The 18,111-nt window shown below is 46.7% G+C and overlaps 1 protein-coding gene across 5 annotated transcripts in view; it reads left to right on the top strand.

Annotated features, from left to right (window-relative positions):
* Positions 1-18,111, top strand: part of LOC125738978 (glutamate receptor-interacting protein 1-like) — a 76,231-nt gene that overhangs the window by 32,594 nt on the left and 25,526 nt on the right. For 3 of the 5 annotated variants that reach the window (XM_049008558.1, XM_049008557.1, XM_049008556.1), the window contains exon 1: positions 5,387-5,602. The exons of the other annotated variants lie outside the window; for them this stretch is intronic. In XM_049008558.1, coding sequence (XP_048864515.1) covers positions 5,470-5,602 — 133 coding nt within the window. In that variant the 5' untranslated portion in view covers positions 5,387-5,469. Of the gene's footprint in view, positions 1-5,386; positions 5,603-18,111 lie in introns of those variants that run through there. 5 annotated transcript variants of the gene reach the window in all.

Raw genomic sequence — 18,111 nt, 5'->3', positions numbered from 1 at the left:
ACAAACTTCCCCCAAACTGCACTGAGTTACAGGATCTTCTCTTACTTGCAAAAGTCTCAAGCCCTGTTGCTTCTATGGGGGAAAAAAAAATCTCAACACACAATATATCTATCCTGTCCTTCCTGTATCTTCTGTCGTGTGATTCTGTGAACCATTGTGTCAGGAATGCTTCTCATAGATGTCTTATAAATTGTCTTCGTGATTCATAATTTTGTGTGACGCACAACACTAATTTTATCTTCTCATGGTTTTCTGAATTCTAGCAGCGACCTAAAATGTGTCTGGCTCACCTAATGACTCGTGGGAGTTTGATACCGCCTCTATGTGGACCAGTCAAATGTCTTGGTCCCGCCTCCTCTAGATGCTTAGACCCACCTCCTCTACAATCTGATTGGTCACCTCTCTGATCTCCACCCTATGTCGGTGATCACATTATGCTAATTGGATTCATTGAGACGCCATGCTCAGCCGTCTGGGTCTGTAGAAGTTGACCAGCAGGCACCTCTAATCTTACTTGGGTGGTTTTTTTCCACCCTGTATGCTCATTAATTTCTCCCATAACCCAAGTTAGCCTACAAATATTCGCAAGCTGGGAGTCGGCCATTCTCAGTGTTGTTAGTGATTTACTGGGGGCTGTATTTTGTGCTGTGCCGCTCCTGCAGCTAATGGGGTCAGGTTGGGGCTTCTCAGTGCAGTGTTATGGACCGGCGGGCGCAGACAGCCGGGGGAAGGGCTTGGAACCCATAAGCTTTAGAGAGATAGAGATCTTAAGGGTGCCCTAAAGGGAAAAGAGGGTCTTGAAGAGACCTTAATGCAGATCATGGAGTAGTACGAGGAGATCCACCTTAAGGAACACACATCAGATGTGGAGTTAGCTTGACAAGTAAAAGTCCTGACAAGCAGTTTATTTAAGAGTGTGTGACCTTTGAATTTCTGTCGAGAGATTTTAAGTCTCCGTCTGTTAGTATGGATTTAATAAGCATTATTAAAATGCCAAACAATTAAGATCCCCGCCTTGTCCTTAATGTACTCGTAAACAGTAAAATTCTTACATGACGTCCATCTTGATCCCAAAAAAAAAAATGCGCATCTTGCATGTCATTCAGTGGACAGTGCTTCAGGATTGTGCCTGTGTTGTGGTCTGACATCTTCACTCTCGTGAGGTATTCCTGAGAGGTTAGAGGTCCTACTCACACAACATACCCCTGAGGTCAAGGATCAGGCTCTGTGATTCCACTGGCCTGTGATTGCCACCCTCACAGACCTCCCCTGCCTCATGGACTGATACTGTAGAAGATTATTCTCGGCCCTCTGTTTCATTATGCCGCCATCTTTGCCGCCGCGCTCCTGGGCTATTTACACCGTGTCAATAAACAGTCTCAGCCAATCGGCTGGCGGGGGCGGGGCATAGCCTACAAGTCACTTCAGGCAAAAGGTCGCCTTGCATTTGCTGAGGAGGGGACCGTCACAGCTGCAATGGTGTGATTCCAGGGATTGACGTCGTTGAGGCGCTAAACCCTGCCCTCCTCACATGACGCGGGGCCTGTGGGCGACGTCATGGGAACGAGCTGCCAATACCAAACAGACGTCATTGCTATGTTAATTTGTGTAGCTTCTGGGCCCAGTGATGATGCGGTATGATAGACCATATACAAGTACTGTTCGATGCATATACTGGTGCCCACAACACATTGCAACATTGCAGTGGTTCGAGTGAGAGGATAGGCCACATGTGACCCGTGCACAGTTTTCATTTTAGACACACTTGCTTTCCAGACACTCTGTGATGCTGTTTTAAACAAGTATCACACCTAAGAAACTTCGACTGCATGGGTTGGACCGACCCAGTATTCAAAATTTCTGCAGTAACAGGGGAAATCTGAGAGAGCACAGCCCCGGGAATGTAAGGCCTGCGGACTCCCCACGGCTAGACCGCTTCTAGATCTGACAGTCATCACGTCTGTGGAAAAGCTAAGATTGGGCGATGCATTTTCTGTGCATACCTGATGATTACACCTGGTGGGGTGAAAAAAATTATGGGGGGGAGAGAGAGAGAGAGAGAGAGCGAAATCAGAAACTTCATTCTGAAGCCTTTAGCCCGTGCCGAGCTGGAAACCAGGAGTGCAGCTTCCTCCAGATAATGAGGCGCTGAGCACGTTTCCACAGCTAAGCGCTAACGTCTGCTCCACAAACACTGTCAAGGAATTCAAATGAGGTCTTCCTTCATGCTGGCCAGATTGAAATTGGAATTCATTTAGGGGCTGACTGGAGCTGGATGCGACCAAACGTGCTGTTTCATTTCCACACTTCAAAATAAATCGACTTAATGTTGCCGCTTCCTGGTTTCTCCTACAACCATGGACATGGTACCAGGCAATGGGGAGAGAAGCTACCTACATGTGGGTCGGTTACATAACGCTGGAAGAAGGAGTTGAGGAGTTGATGCATAAATCATGCGAAGGATGAAATATTTTGGAAGGAAGTCCCTCACAGCCATAACTCTCAACGCCTCTCAGTATCTGCTTCGTGGATTCTGTGGGCTTAGGAGATAAGGAGGAGAGAATCTCTCTTCCTGTGGCCTAGGGTTAGTCCATGGCCTCTAGCTGCTCTTGGGACCTGGAGTTCCTTCTGTAGCCTGAGGTTCTTCAATGACTTTCTTTGTTGCAGAATGCCTAGGACGAACTTCCCTAGCCTCACTCCCAGTATGACCCTCTACAGCCTGGCTCACCTGATAGTCATCCATGGTGGTTATTTCAGTCTCAGCGGCAGGGAGGGTGTTTGGTTTCGCCACCTATCCATCCGCCCCCTCCGCCCACCCCAGCGGACCTGACGAGCGCTAAACATCGGCGTCATCGCTTCAGTCATGCTAATGCTACATTTTTCAATTTTATTTCCTACGAGAGGCGGGCGATGAAAGTGAAATTAATTTCCATAAATAATTTATCACCAAGCATGATTTAAACATTTGATTAAGACTATCAAGCCGCCCCTGTGTCAGAAAACAGACAACCGGAAGAGGAATAAGGCCACAGCGTTATGGATGCATGTTCAGACTGTAGTGTCCAGTAAGAACCTGCCTGGTCAGAATCCAAAGCCGCTCTGCCTAATTAGAGCCAATCAGAGCTGCTAAGAATAACAGCTTGAAACTTCTGATGGCTGCGCTTGCAGCTCCGTGCCCTTGAGTCACTGTGGCTCATTCATTATTGGCTGTCAGTGGGCCGGAGACAATGATCACATTGTTTATAAGCAGATCCATCATTACTGTGACCGTTTGCTTTATTATTATGCGCGTCTCTGGCAGGGAAGAGCATGCCCAGTGCAGGAAGACCTCAGTGCAGTGCAGGAAGACCTCAATGCAGTGCAGGAAGACCTCAGTGCAGTGCAGGAAGACGTCAGTGCAGTGTAGGAAGACCTCAGTGCAGTGCAGGAAGACATCAGTGCAGTGCAGGAAGACGTCAGTGCAGTGCAGGAAGACGTCAATGCAGTGTAGGAAGTCCTCAGTGCAGTGCAGGAAGACTTCAGTGCAGTGCAGGAAGACTTCAGTGCAGTGCAGGAAGACCTCAGTGCAGTGCAGGAAGACCTCAGTGCAGTGCAGAGTAGCTGCTCTTGAAATGACTAGTGCGCCCTTAGACTGTTTTGCTGTTTATCTGTCTATTTGACCTCGGGGAGGGACGCCATCTTGTTCTTGGTGATGTTATGGCTGTCGTGGTCAGGTGACTGTTTCTTGATGGGCGGGGGGAGGTGGCATGTCTGCCATCTTTCAAAAGCACCCTATAAGACTTGCGAATCACAATTTTGTGCTTTTTATAAGTATGATTTTGAATTTCCGTAGTTTCTCGATGGCTCAGTGAAGTGAGAAAATTCTGAGGCCATGACCTTGATTCAGATCCAAAGTTTCATTCTTTAACAGACCATCATCTCTCTTCTCTTCCCTCATCTGTCATGGTCAGTGTGATCCCTTCACATTCCAGTGGCATCACATCTCTCGACTTTGATTAAATAACTTTGTAATAGAAAGTATGAGTCACAACTAAGAAGCGTAAAATGGCAATTAAATCTAAATTTAGTTGTTTCCTCTGTCTGGGTTCTGTTGATCAGCTCATTGATTGTTTTCTGGATTCCCCAGTTCGCTGCTGAATCAGTAAACATGGCCGTCTCCTGCCCTCCCGTTTCACGGAGCTGGTTTTGGGGGTTACTGTGTTTATGTGGTTTGCTTGCCAAATATGAGCCATCTTAAGATCCGCTTCCATTCACTGCAGACACAGTGACATCAATGCAAATGAATACATGGAGCGGGGCTGATATTTTCCCCATGCTGGTGCTAGTCACAGTTTCGGTCTCTAAAAGATGCCCTTTCTAATGTTATTTTGGGTACCTGAACTAAGCCTGGAGCAAGGTTGTCATTTCCTGTCTGGGCTCGTCTATCTCAGTCGCGCATGTCCAATTTATGAGTCGCGATTCTTTACAAACAACCAGTTCCCGGAGATGCCTGGCATTCCTCGGCCGAGGATGCTTAAAGGGAAGCACCGTTTTTGAGCGCAACACCTGCGTATTGTGATCTGGTAGGCATGCGACGCCTCCTGCGTGTCTGCAACGTGGGTTGGTAGCGCTAGCAGATAAGCAGACGCTTCCTTAGTAAAATAGAGGTTGTGCCATGGGTGGGTGGACACTTTGACCTGGTTTGATGGATCACCCTGTGGTAGAACTGTCACTGACATCCTCATCTACTTCAATTAGCACAACCTCCCACTTTTTAAAGATGATAGTGTGGAATCATAGCTGCCGGTGGAAAGCAGACCCAGAAAAGACTGTGTCTAACCTCCCAGGCAAAGAGCTCATCCCTGGATGTCTGCAGTGTAACTATGTGCCCTGGAATCCTTTTGGCCGGGTTCTGTCCTGGCGCAGTAGGTAGAAAGGAGTCGTATTCCCACCTACATGTGCTTCTGATCTCTCGCTCTCTTGTGTTCTGGCGCTCTCTCCTCTCTCTAAACCCCACCTCTCCCCTTCTGAAGTGGAATGACTAAAGCAGGGAGATGGAACGGGAGAGAGAGAGAGGGAGGGAAGGAGAGGGAGCGAGGGAGAGAGGGAGAGGGAGGTAGAGGGGGCGAAAGGGAAGAGCAGGTTTGCTGGTGACTGCATGGGCAGTAAAAAAAAAAAAAACACAAACCAGCCGTTGCTGGGATTCCTGGTCTCGCTGAGAGCCCCGTTAAACTCTGTATAAAGGAGGAGGATCCGTTTGTTTATCCATACCTCTGTTTCTGGTGTGATGGCTGGTAGAGACAGCCGGTACGGACGGAGCGGGGCTTTGCGACACACGACTGGGACAGGAAGCTAGCGCGGGGAGGGAGGGAGGGGGGGGAGGGAGGGGGGGATTTCAGATACTACGACCAGGCGAAGATACTGCACTTGGCTTGGTGGCGTGAGCTGTTACGCACAGGCACACGAGCGCCCGCACTTGCCCCGCCGGCCATGGACCGTTTCTTTGGCTTCGTCCGGCAGATCAGGTGGTCCAGGCGGCACAAAGGGAAGAGGTATCGGCCGGAGGAGGAGTATCAGGAAGGCTACGAGGACGTCTATTACTACACATCCGAGCATCTGCACCGTAAGTGGGCACGATATGGCCAGTGCAGGGGGGGGGGAAGCGGGGGGTGTCCCGAGTGCCATGTGTTTGGCTCATTAGACTCACAATGAGGGGAGGGCAGCAAAGTCCTTGGGTTGGGGGCAGGTGAGCAGCTGGTCTGCGGGACATCAGAGATGGAGGTCGATTGACATGTCCTCAGCTGTGCCACCCCCTCTCTGGACAGCCGGGGGCTGTCGCGGGTAGTTTGCTCGGCATCTGTGCAGATGAGTTTGCGTGTTTCGCCCGTGTTCCGGACAGATGCGTACGAAAGACACTAACATAGCCGCATTCCGCTCCGAAACTCGCGCCGTCCTAATTGCAGATGTGCAGCATCGCCAGTACCTCGTCCTTTCAACCTTTTGACATTAAGATCTGTTTCGTGATTTTCCTCGAGTGCTCATTCTGTATGTCCATTTATAAAATCCTGCATGCCTTTCCTCTGTCTCATGATTAAATGTCTTTTTTTTTCTTCATGAAAATACAAAAATATTGCTATATTCATATTAAAAACATCGGTATGCATTTTGCGCATGTTTCCACTGATAATTAGTCCTGAGTACAGTTCCTGGACTGAATATTGCCAGTTGACTGAGTGTTTGATGGTGGTCAGATCTCGCCTTTAACTCTGAGGTGGGATCTACGCAATATCGTCCATCAACGTGCCTTGATTAATGTTTCCTTGGGACATCATTCTCGGTGCACTTCCCTGCTGATAGGTACCCTAGGCCTGTCACCTGTGGTTGCATGCTGACCCATACTGGTGCTCAGTTACATGTCCCAGTTCGTGCTGTAAACGCTTTATTGGAGAGCAGCTGAATCATCAAAGCTGCGCTGTAAATAGGGTCTCAATAATTCATTAAAAACCATGCTCCAGTATTCTTGTATAATATTGAAATTCTTCTCAGTTAAGCTTTGTGCTTTGATTTAATGAACGCAAGCTCCCACACCTAAGAATACCACTGTCTGGGAGAGATTAAACGCTTTGGTTGTAGGTCGGTCTTGTTGAGAGTCTCTGGCAGCATGACAGACCAACCGAGCTCCAGACTTGCTCACTGACCTCATGGTCGAGCCCCTCTAATCTAGAGTGCGACTCTACTCCAGTTGGAACCCATAGAATAACCTGATGGACAATGAGGCAGCGGGTGTGTCCTCCTCTCTGGGCAAAAGCGAACGTTTCTCACCTTTCTGCATCCCCCAGGACGAGGCTGCCGTGCCTTTTTTTTTACCTTTGGCAGAGGATGCAGCTTCAGCAGTAAGATGCAACTTTATGCTCCCGAGACGTGGTGAACAAGGAGTTCTTAGCGAGTTGCTGCTCTGCGAACTGCCATTCCCCCCCCCCCCCCCCCCCCCGCCCCTTTGGCTCAGGACTCTGGGAAAGTAAGAGGGCGTACCGCTCGAGATTCATGACTCAACCTTCTTTTATGAGGGAGTACCCCACCATTGCACAAAACTCCTAGGGGTCCCTTTCTCTATGCAATTAAGGCCTAAACACATTTTATATAAAGCAATTTACAGGATATTACGATATATATGTTGCTTGGGATGTGAACCCATGACCTTTCACTTATTAGTGTGATACTCTACTTGTTCAGCTACAAGATTTGCTAACAGCTAATGCGTGATTCCCTGGAAGATCACTGATCTCCATAAGCATCCGGGTGAGATCTATGGTACATGCTTGTAGAAACCTTGAAGTACTTGATAAACGGAGAGAAAAAAAAGCTCACTGATTAGAATGGGAGCTGGGCAGAGACTGGAGATATGCAATGGCCAGTGAGGAACTGGTTTTGCTTTTAACCCTGGGCCAGTATGAGTCCCAGTGACACACCGGCGTAACTGTAAGCAAAGCCGAGTCGACGTTCAAATAAAGCCGTTTTTTAAATTGTATTCAGAATTGTTTCTAATTGCTGTCCAAAAGCCGCCCGCCTCGAACCACTCAGTGTGTAATTATTTACGTGCATAAATCATTTCCATTAGCAGAGCCTGTGCCGCTGTTTAATTACTCTCGACAGAATAATTCTAAGGTCAATGCTTGTTTTATGTACACAGTTTTAAAAACACAATTCATCAGACAGGCACAGACTGCCGTCTCTCCTGATGTTGAGTCGATTGCCCGCAGCCTTGGCAGCAGTAGGGCACAGACATCAGTGGCACGCCAGCCCCATGAACACCACTGGCACTCCTGTCCTCCGTCGTTCACCGCACAGGAGAATGTGCTGCTTTGTAATATCCGCAAAGAGACTTTTGTTGCTCTGGCCAAGGGGTGCTGTTTGGGTTGATTCCATTCGGGGAGCTACAAGAGGCTGCTCTACCTGTTCCTTTTAAGAACTGAACCAAGTACGAAATTCCCAGAGAACTCCGGTCATTAATGTCTTTGCATTTCCATTCAAGACACTTCAAAATCGCCAATATAAACACCGCACACTGCAAGCTTAAATAGTCATCCCAAAGCGCTTCATGGATTCTGTGTCACAAGTTGTAACTCCAGGCAAGGATTATTCTTCTGCTATAGAATCGGGTACCGGTAGGATCCTAAAATCCTAAAAGGTTGGCCGGAAGGTGGAATAATGGATTAGAGCATAAACTCAGAATCTGAAGGTTGCCGACTCAAATCAAGGGAATGACCGTCAGTTTGGTGCCTTGTGTTGGAATGCTTTGTGGGCTGAACTGCTAAACTGTACACGTGTAATGGTCATGAAATGGTGAAGTGACTGTAGAATCTATTATCTGAACAGTGTCAAAACCAGGAGTATTAAATGATGACTGATCGGGCCTAATTTACACGCACCCACCATATGTACGTAGCTGTACGGTGTGGCTGCTGTCTGATGCCATTTGTAGACCCTGCTGTGTAATTTAGACCTTCGTTCTACAGATCGGTCCAGTTATTTATGCATTGCATTTTTAATCCCCCCCCCCCCCCCCCCCACATCTTGTATGTTTTTTTTTTCCATTGATTATGTGAGAATTTGTTTTACTCTCCTGAAACACTTGTCATGAACCCATGTTTCACAGGTTAAATGAGGGGTTAGGGTTGGGGTTGGAAGCCATTTTTTAATGCATCTTATTGTTCAGAGAACATTTCACTAGATTTCACTGTTTTTTTTTCTTCTTCCTGAGAGCTTCTCGCCTCTGTAATTACAGCAGATATTGTTTTTGCCTTTGTAGCTCAGAGCACTCGAACCAAATAAGGAACTTTTATAGACTCTCTTCTTTTATGTGTGTAGTCTAAAGTGTCCCAGAGCTATGTAAATGATGGCGGGGGGGGGGGGTGGTGTCTCAGACATAGAGAACTGCTTTGAACTGTAGATTAGAGGAAACAAGATGATCTGTGGGCATTTGTGTTGGTGCTGCAGAGAAAGGCTGATGAGATCTTCCTCAGGAATTTCCTGAGGGAAACACCAAACTTCGAATGAAACTGAAATCCAGTCAAAACCTTTATTATTCTTTCAATTGCTGATGATATTCGTGAAAACAATAATATGTTAACAGTTATTATTTGGGTATAAGAGACACTTCTCCAGATTCCCTCATCGCTTGCACGTATGTGGCGGGAAGGCGAGGAGTAGAGAATTTAATGGCTTTTTAATAGCTCTGTGCCATTTAGCTCAAAAACCTTGAGACTCCTTTCCTGCTAATGGCATTGCACTGATCCCGGAAAAAAAAATAGTTTTTCACATTTGGCTTCGCGTTATATGACAGCGGCTGCAGATTCCCCGGCTTGATCCAGGGCTCCATGGGAAGTTTTCGTGATTTATAAGCGATCCTGTGAATAGCAGGTCCTTGGTGGGGGGTGGCGGGGGAGGGCGGTGGGTTGTGGATAAGCATGGTATTTACTTGGGGAGAAAGAGCGTTTGATCTGCTGAGGAGGAGATGGAATGTAAGGTTCGAGAGGAGAGGGTTAACCTGACATGTCTGTGCTCTAGGATCAGAGGAACTGGGGAGACGGAGCATGTTCCCATTTTTGTGGCGGTTTTGAAAAGGCCTCAGAACAGCTGGTGAGAGTCACAATACCAGTTTCCAAAATCATCTATAGGGTGGATTTTGTTTCCAGAGAGACAATATTATTGCACATATTGAAAAATGTTTAAAAATCCACGCGCTGTAGTTGAATTAAGTGCAGTCAACTTTCTTGCTGAAGGTCAGTACGAAACAACTTGCCCAAGTCTGCCCTTTAAATACGTATTGTGGTAAATAAGTTTTAATACCCTAATATTACAATTAGCAGTAGCATGTTTAAAGCAACAGCGCTAAAGCAGACCTGTCTATTGGCAATGCGTCACCCCAGTAATCTGCTGTCCTGGTAACTGAGCAAATTTGCATGAATTCTGGATGGGGAAAATACTGCCGGGTCTCTCATCAGGGTGAAGGACAGCTGCCTTCGCTGTGTGTAAATGTACCATCTCTTTAGTATCTGTGTCCTCGTTCATCTTAAACTCTTGTTTGTATCTGTTGTCTTCTGCAGTCTCTCTGATAATGACTGGCTGTATCAGATATGCACCTTCGAAAGCAGGCTTGCAAACTCAGAGTTGGGGGCTAAAGATTTGTGGATTTGCTGTCTGTCGTTGCTGTGTCCTTTACTCAGTTGCTGCAAGCTAGTTTAGTTTAAATTTGCAGGCTCTTATGAAACGGCAACTAAAAAACTGCTAAATAACAGCTGTGGTCGTCTTTGTAACCTGGTTACTCATCTTTGCTGTATAAATTAAGCTGGTATCTGCAGTAATTAGAATCTGTATTTTTTTTTTGTGAGACTACATGTAGACTAAATGTCTGACTGCATGCAGCCGGGTTTTTGGACCCATTAAACACACATGTGTAATAAAATGGCAGACTTTGGTTTCAGAGCAAAAATAATGTCATACAAGCCTGTTGATATTGCAACAATAAATATCGTCTTATCGGCCATGCAGAGCTCCTGGTGTTGGACCATATTGTCGGTGGTGCTGAGTAGATTTGTTATAACAATCTAATGTTATTTTACTAATTTTGTCTTTCAGGAGTTACCTGAGAAGGAACTCTATCTAGGACCATTAATTGAATGGTTATGTACCCATCTCAGCTAAGAATTACCACGGACAATCTATACCTCCAAGACCCAGAGTTAGTCTACATACTGTAGGTATATGTTTAGTGAACCAGTGAGACTCTAAACGTATGTCAGCATGAGAGATGATCCTGCTCATTCTGGTCGTTTTGGAAGCTTCTGTTTGCTGTCAGTCATGTTCCTGCTGATTTTCAAGGTGATCTTCTACAATTCAGCTTAGCAGGACTCTCAGAGCTGAGGTTTGATGCCCAAGAACATGGCAGTAGACCTGTCCAGGTACAGATATCCGAGACACGGGCAAAGGTGTGATGTTAATGGCGTTATTCACGAGGGTTTGAGTCAGCCGTGCTGGCCGTCTCGGTTAATAAAGTGGCAGATCAAGTGGAACATCGCTAATTTGTCATATAGTAATTAAACAAAATCAGTTTTCCCTTTTAGATATGCTTTGTAGTAAAGCAGCTTATCTCCCTGCAAAAGTACGTAATTGTAAGAGCTTTTAAGTTCTCCCATTAGTCAGTCTTAGGATGACGATGACGCACTACGTTCAATTTTGAACGGCGTCCATCTTTTTTAAGGAAACTGCTGCACATCCGTGTGTAAATTTGTCAGAGGGTCGTTTGAGTCACTGTTTATCACCCAAGTGCTAGCAAACTGCTGTTTAATTGGCATCAGAAATCCTGATTTATTGGCCTTCCGTGAGTCAATCCACACGTCTTCCGTACAAAGCATCCATGACGTATGTAGATGGTCAGGTATTAAGGGTTTTTGTGTTTTTAATATGCTTTTAATGAATAGCTCGGGATCTCCAGCTGCTAATGGCATGGCTTGTCCTCCGATCGAGCACGGCGGGCTCTGCTGCGCCGCGGCGAAGCAGCGGAACCTCCACACTGTGCCTTTGCTTCTCATCTGTGATTGGAAGCTGTTGTTCTCGCTCACCTGACAGACATCACCCAGAGCCTTTATTTATAGCAGCCAGAGCCAGAGCAGACGTGGCGTAGGGTGGAGATGAATGAGTTTAGATAAGCCGCGTAAAGGATAAGACTCTGATGGCGGGATAATGAAACGACGACTGATTGCTCCGCCGGTTCGTCGGAGCCCCTGGTTCTGTTGCTCGTATGAACGTTGCTTCAGACCCTTCGATGACGCTTAACCCCTTTTTACATTGACTCTGTGCTTTTATGATGGACTATCGCAAACATCTTCACTATTCAGGAGTCTTATGAGCTAAGCGTCGGCTTGGTCTTTGCAGTGTTTCTTGTAGCAGGAATGCTAGTCTGGGATATGCTAGGCAGGGCAGCCAATGGCAACGCAGAGGGGTCCCTATGACACTGACATGGCTGTCGATGAGGCAGTGAAGCACTATGGGATTCAGTGAAGCACTGATTCATTCTATAGAAGTCACTGAAGCCCTGATGTTCTGTCCACGAGTCATTGTAGTACTGGAGCACTGTGTTGCTCTTTGCGGTTTGCACACTCTAACCTGCAGGTTTCCTGGGGTGGGACCAGACCCCACCTGCCGTCAGCCATCCATCACCATACGTCTCAGGGACCGGATGCTCAGTGACTAAAACAAGTGCACAGTAATTTGATAAGCAGGGCCCACCCCCACCTTCAGAATGAGGGGTTTGTGTGGGTCACCTACAATGCTAAGTGTACCAACATGCTTCTTCCTGCAGCAGAGTAGTCAGTACTGGATACAGTACCTCCCTCTAAGTAGCAGAGTACAGACTATTGTTGTAGTGTACAACATGTACGTTTCACACATTATGTTAATGGTCATTGTCATGGCAATGGAGGGACAGATACATAAAAGACCAAAATTTGTCTGCTTTGTACCCATGGAAAGTATCACATCTGTGTTATTGCCTTCTACAGTTAATTACTTTGATTCGGTAGGTGCTTGGAGCTGAATCTGTTGGCTTTCATCACGCCTGTGCTGCAGAGCGTCTCGCTCATTCTGAGCGCTCCCTTTGAGCCTTTTGGCTGATCAGGCTTATTGTCAGTATTTCTTTCATTTTCAGTTGTTATCCCTGATTACTGGAGGTCATGCCAGAGTTTCAAGAGCAAGATTGTTAACTATAGCGATTGTGAGGCAGAACGCTGTATCTGACGTCTGGTTGGCCGTCGGCATCGATGAACGATCGATCTAGTCTCATTGGCAGATAGAGTTGCTGAATTCTTCATTCTGTCTTCTGATTGGCTGTGGGGGAGTCCCTGCATTGAACATGAATAATCACATGTCTGTAAGCGAGAAGACTGCATCGCCGCAGTGTTGGCGAGTACTGGAGCAGTGCTCAGTGGTGCTGTAAAGCGGCCTGCATTTTTCCCTGCAGTCGCTGCATTTATCTTCCCCAGTTTGCTTGCACTTCAAATACAAGAATTTATAGTAACACGGATGAATTAGTCATACGTCAGAGGCAGGGGCGCTATATGTCCTTTTGTACACTTACTGCCTTACCGCATCTTTCAGAGGAGGTTAAATGAAACCAAAGATTTACCGTTTGGATCCCTGTTAAGTGTCGAATAACATGAGCCAATAATGCTGCTGGAATTGGTCTAGAGGAGTCTGGGCACGAACTGAGGAGAAACATCCCAGCACAGGGAAGCTGCCTCTTCGGCTCTGTTGATTTTTGTTGGCTTTTCACTAAAATAGATACTGTCCTCAGTTCAGTAAAAGTCATTACGAAACAAAGGCACCGCTAATGCAGGTGTTGCTTAAAAATAATAATAAATACAGACAGATGCTTAGAGATGAGCTCGGCTTTTGCTCTGGGCACATGGGAGTACAGGGGGGGTTACAAGGTGGGGTGCAGAGAGGGCTGATTTGCAAAGGGATGTGTCATTCGAATATCATTCCGTTCTTCCCACCCTGAGTGTTATGCCATTTCCAGACCAGTAGGGGTCAGATGGATGGCAGAGGTGCCTGTGCCCGCCTCTGCGGTCACATGACGAGGCCCGGCTGGGCTCGAGAGGGACTTGGCTGTCACACCAATACATGCCGAGTCGGGGGGGGAAATAAACGCGAGCTACTTCTAAGGGACCTGGCGGCACTGCATGCAGCAGATCCGGCAGGTGCGCTACCCTCGTGCAGAGCACGATCGGCACAGAGCCGGTGCCGCATCGGGAAGTCCAACCTGCCTGCTTTGGCAGAACTGGGCCGAGAACAATCCACGATACCAGCAGTCACAGGTGCTGCACAGAGGACTTTCGCGTGTGTGTTGAAAAGCCCCCCCTCCCACCTGCACTCTGCCGCTGGGGCCTTTACTGGTGCGTGATGATTTACAGCTTCTGTAAAACCTGCCTTTAGTGGAATTCCAACATGAACGGCCTGCACAATTACATCATATACAATATAAATTTCCTTCTACCAGCGGATGCTATAGGGGCAGTATTACTCTACCAGAACTATTACTCTGTGTGAGGATTTGCTCCGGGCAGGACAGGAAGAAGGAATAGGGATGTTCTTTGGCAACAGGAGTGGAGAAGTAATGTAGGAAAGCAAGGGGGGGGGAGTGAAAAGCCAGCCATTTCTGTATCAGTTCAAGGAGAAGGCACAGGAAAGCAAGACTGGCATCTGGCTGTGGAGGAGGGGTGACTGGGTTCATGTTCGGGGTCAGAGAGGAAATCAGCAGAATCTCACAGGGTTGGTGAAAAAGCCCAGCTGAAGTAAATGAATGCACTTGTCACCTGACGCCCCACACTGGGTCACCTCCAGGTCCCCAACCTTAAACCTTAAAGTCACAGTGTCATGCATACAAAGACTTTTCAAGAAGCAAAGCTGGAATGTAAAATTTGAATCAATCTCAAATAAGGTTTTGAAGTGCATATATTTTGGGTTTAATCACATTCCAGAGTGTGTTAAACTTTTTTTTCCTGTAGATAAAACTAGACCATTCGACTGAATATTGAGCCACAAATCTGTGTTTTGCAGTCATGGCTGCGAATGAGGTTCCGGTGCCTGTCCCAGTCTGCACCTGTGTACCACTTAAAGTCCTCAGTTGTTCTGTCTCTGTTCATTTCCAAAGAGGCAGGTAAGGTCTTATGTACTGTCAATTATAGCTTTCAAGCCTAGCTGGTTTAAATATGACTGTTGCCATGTGACGTCAACACAGAAATAATGGCGTTCATCTAGACACAGACCTGCCGGACCAGTCTCCACGGAAACGGCCGGATTCTACGATGGAGCCTCCTGTTTGAGTTTCCCGAGGGTCAGAGTCCCCATGGCTGGGCGCTAATGACAGGCCTGCTAAACCCTGTCATCCCTGTGCAGCTGGCCTCAGGCCTAAAGTGGGGTGCGTAGATTACAGATGGCAGGCCTCCGGACTGACAGCAATGACTGGCTGCGCAGGGCACCTCTGGGCTAATCACGATGACTGACTCTGCAAGCCTCAGCAAGACCGAATATTTGAAACAAGCTTCTTCTTATTGATGAAACTAAACTTGTAATATTCAAGTAAGTTAAGTAAGTTAATAAGTACATCGACGACTCTTTAAAATGACCAGCAGATGTTGACACGTTGGATACCATTTACATGAAATCACTAGTGTTAATTGAGAAAATACGTTTAGTTTATAACAAACTTGATGAGTTGAGCTACCTATCGAGACGTGTTATCCAGCCTTTCTGCGCATGTGCGGTTCCACCGTTTTGTGATTAGGGATAGGTTTTAGGGGTAGGGGTTAGGGTTAGGTTTAGGGCTATCGATTAGCACTATGGTAGCCTCATAAAAAAAAATCTGAACGCTTTAACTTGAAATGTTAATGTACGGCGTAAACTGTACAAATGCCCAGATGCCAGTGATTGTTTTGTATTGCATACAGCGCACTTTGGAAATGCACGGAGCCCCTGAAGGCACCTGTGCAAAAAAAAATTGTATGCTCTTTCTTGCTCTTAGGCAAGACAATTAGTAGTTCGCATACGCGTTATTGGAAATCTGATTCATGTTACCGTCTCCAAAACCTGCCCACCATATAAAAAAAATAAAACTCCGTTCGTGGACTGTGCATGTCCTTCCTGTGTCATCGAGGGGTTTCCATCCGGACTCCAAGACATTACAAAAAATATGTTGAGATTAACTGAAGTTACCATGTGTGCGCGCGCACCCTGCGATGGCGCCCCCTGCTGGGTTGTTCCCTGCCTTGCACCCATAGCTTCCAGGATCGGCTCTGCATAGGATCGCCGGTTACAGAAGATGGATGGATGGCAGCCGTACACACGGACAGGGAATGGCTTATCGGCTCGGTCATACTTCGCTCAGCAGCGACCCCCGCTTGCTTTCCACGTGTGGTGCTTTTCCTGCTACTGTCATGAGGAGTGATAGTTAGCGCCATGTCACTTCCCTCACCCAGTAGAGTTTAAAGCCTCACTGCCCCTAAATTGAGAACCTAAGGGAGCTTGCTCGTTCTCATATTTTATTTACATGGTTTGAACGCAATAATTCATTTACACCATTACCCAAGGACACGATTTCTTTGATGAGGCTTCGGATTAAAAGTTGAATTAAAATTTGTTTCTGATACACTGTGGGGGTGTAAGTCAAATGTGCGGTCACTGTAACTTGGATTGCGTTTTGTATGTCCCAGTCGGATCTTTCACACTTGTGTCTCTCGTGCATAAATCAAGCAGCAGCGTCTGTGCGTTGATCAGCCACCAGGTGGCGATGTTACCCAAACGCATGGGAGTCCGTCTCGGTGTAATTTGCCCCAACAGAATAAAGATCAAGCCGATTGCAGTTTCTGTTATGAACATTATCGACTGTCAGCCTGATCCACGAAGAAGGTAATCAGAACTTCTGTGTGCATTTGGGTCATGTAATGGAAGAACAGCAGTGATTGACATTCTTACTGTTTGTAGCCCCAGTCCTGATTCTTTGTGGCAGATTCACGCTTCAACTTTTCATTCAGACAGACTCTGCTCCTCTGAGGGAGCTGTTCCCCTGTTCTAAGCAATTCCGTAGTGTTCCAAAGCAACACTATGGTCTGTTTTCTAAACTGATAGCCTGTGTTTTAAATGGGCTCCTTGTGTTCTAAGGCAGTGTCTTGCTCTGCATTCCAAACTGACTGCCTTCATATGAGGTATTAATGTTCTCAGATGTAAAGTGATAATTTGTGCACTAAAACAGTGTAACATTCTGGGTTCTAAAGTGATGCCCTATATTCTTAAGCATTGTAATGTCCTGGGTTCCAGACTGATTTTCTTAAAGGAACACCACTTATTCTTTAAATAAAATCAGAATTTGGGAATTCGTCGTGTAATATGAATTAAGAGCTGGGGCGAATTACTATGGACTGAATCAAAAGTGAGGGGCGGCATGGTGGTGCAGTGGTTAGCACTGTTGCCTCACACCTCTGGGACCCATGTTCGAGTCTCCGCCTGGGTCACATGTGTGCGGAGTTTGCATGTTCTCCCCATGTCGTCGTGGGGTTTCCTCCAGGTACTCCAGTTTCCCCCCACAGTCCAAAAACATGCTGAGGCTAATTGGAGTCACTAAATTGCCCATTGGTGTGCATGTGTGAGTGAATGGTGTGTGAGTGTGCCCTGCGATGGGCTGGCCCCCCATCCTGGGTTGTTCCCTGCCTCGTGCCCATTGCTTCCGGGATAGGCTCCGGACCCCCCGCGACCCAATAGGATAAGCGGTTTGGAAAATGGTAGGATGGATGGATGGATGGATGGATGGATGGATGAATGAATCAAAAGTGTGGTCGAAACCGCTATTGGTCTGCTCCTGCACTTCACCTTCTCCACCACTAGGGGCTGGTGATATTAAACGGTAGTTGTCTGCCACTGCAGCACTGCATGTTATAGCTGTGCAGATAAGGTCACTGACGGGGCTGTCACGGCAAAAGTGGTGAAGTAGTGCCAGAGACCGAGATGTTTTCGCCTTTATGAAATTAAATGGAACATCAGAGTGCCAGTTACATGCATTTAATAAAGGGAGACAAAAATATTGAATATAAAAGCAATTTATGGCTGAATGTAGGCAATGGGCAGCAAAAATATATATATATATATATCGTGATAAATGACCAATAAAGTATATATTTTCGGGGTCTCAAACATGTGCAGTTCGTAAATTTTAAGCCAATTTTTTTACGGATGCTTGGGATGGAAAGGAAAATTATGGACAGGTCTAGGTGCTTATGCACTAAATGCAGAGTGCAGGCCAGCATGAGGGAGCAGCCACTGATTGGCTGATTGTGACTGTCAGCTTGTCACGATAGGCTGCCAGAATCATTTAAAAAAAAAAAAAAAAAAAGGTCTTTCAGGAAGTCCACAGAGAGGGATAATGTTGTCCGGCTGCGGTGTAGAACCCCTCTCAGCACTCGAGATAAATGCAATTTTGCACATCAGTGGTGCAAGGAGCATGATCAGTGGGCTATGAGATGGGGAAGGAATCTGATCGTCTGGATCATCCGTTCATTTTGTAGGATGATGTCATGCTGATTG

The sequence above is a fragment of the Brienomyrus brachyistius genome, chromosome 3 (genome assembly GCF_023856365.1).
Source record: "Brienomyrus brachyistius isolate T26 chromosome 3, BBRACH_0.4, whole genome shotgun sequence".
In the NCBI taxonomy this organism is placed as follows: domain Eukaryota; kingdom Metazoa; phylum Chordata; class Actinopteri; order Osteoglossiformes; family Mormyridae; genus Brienomyrus; species Brienomyrus brachyistius.
This window is presented reverse-complemented; position numbering and strand designations above follow the sequence as displayed.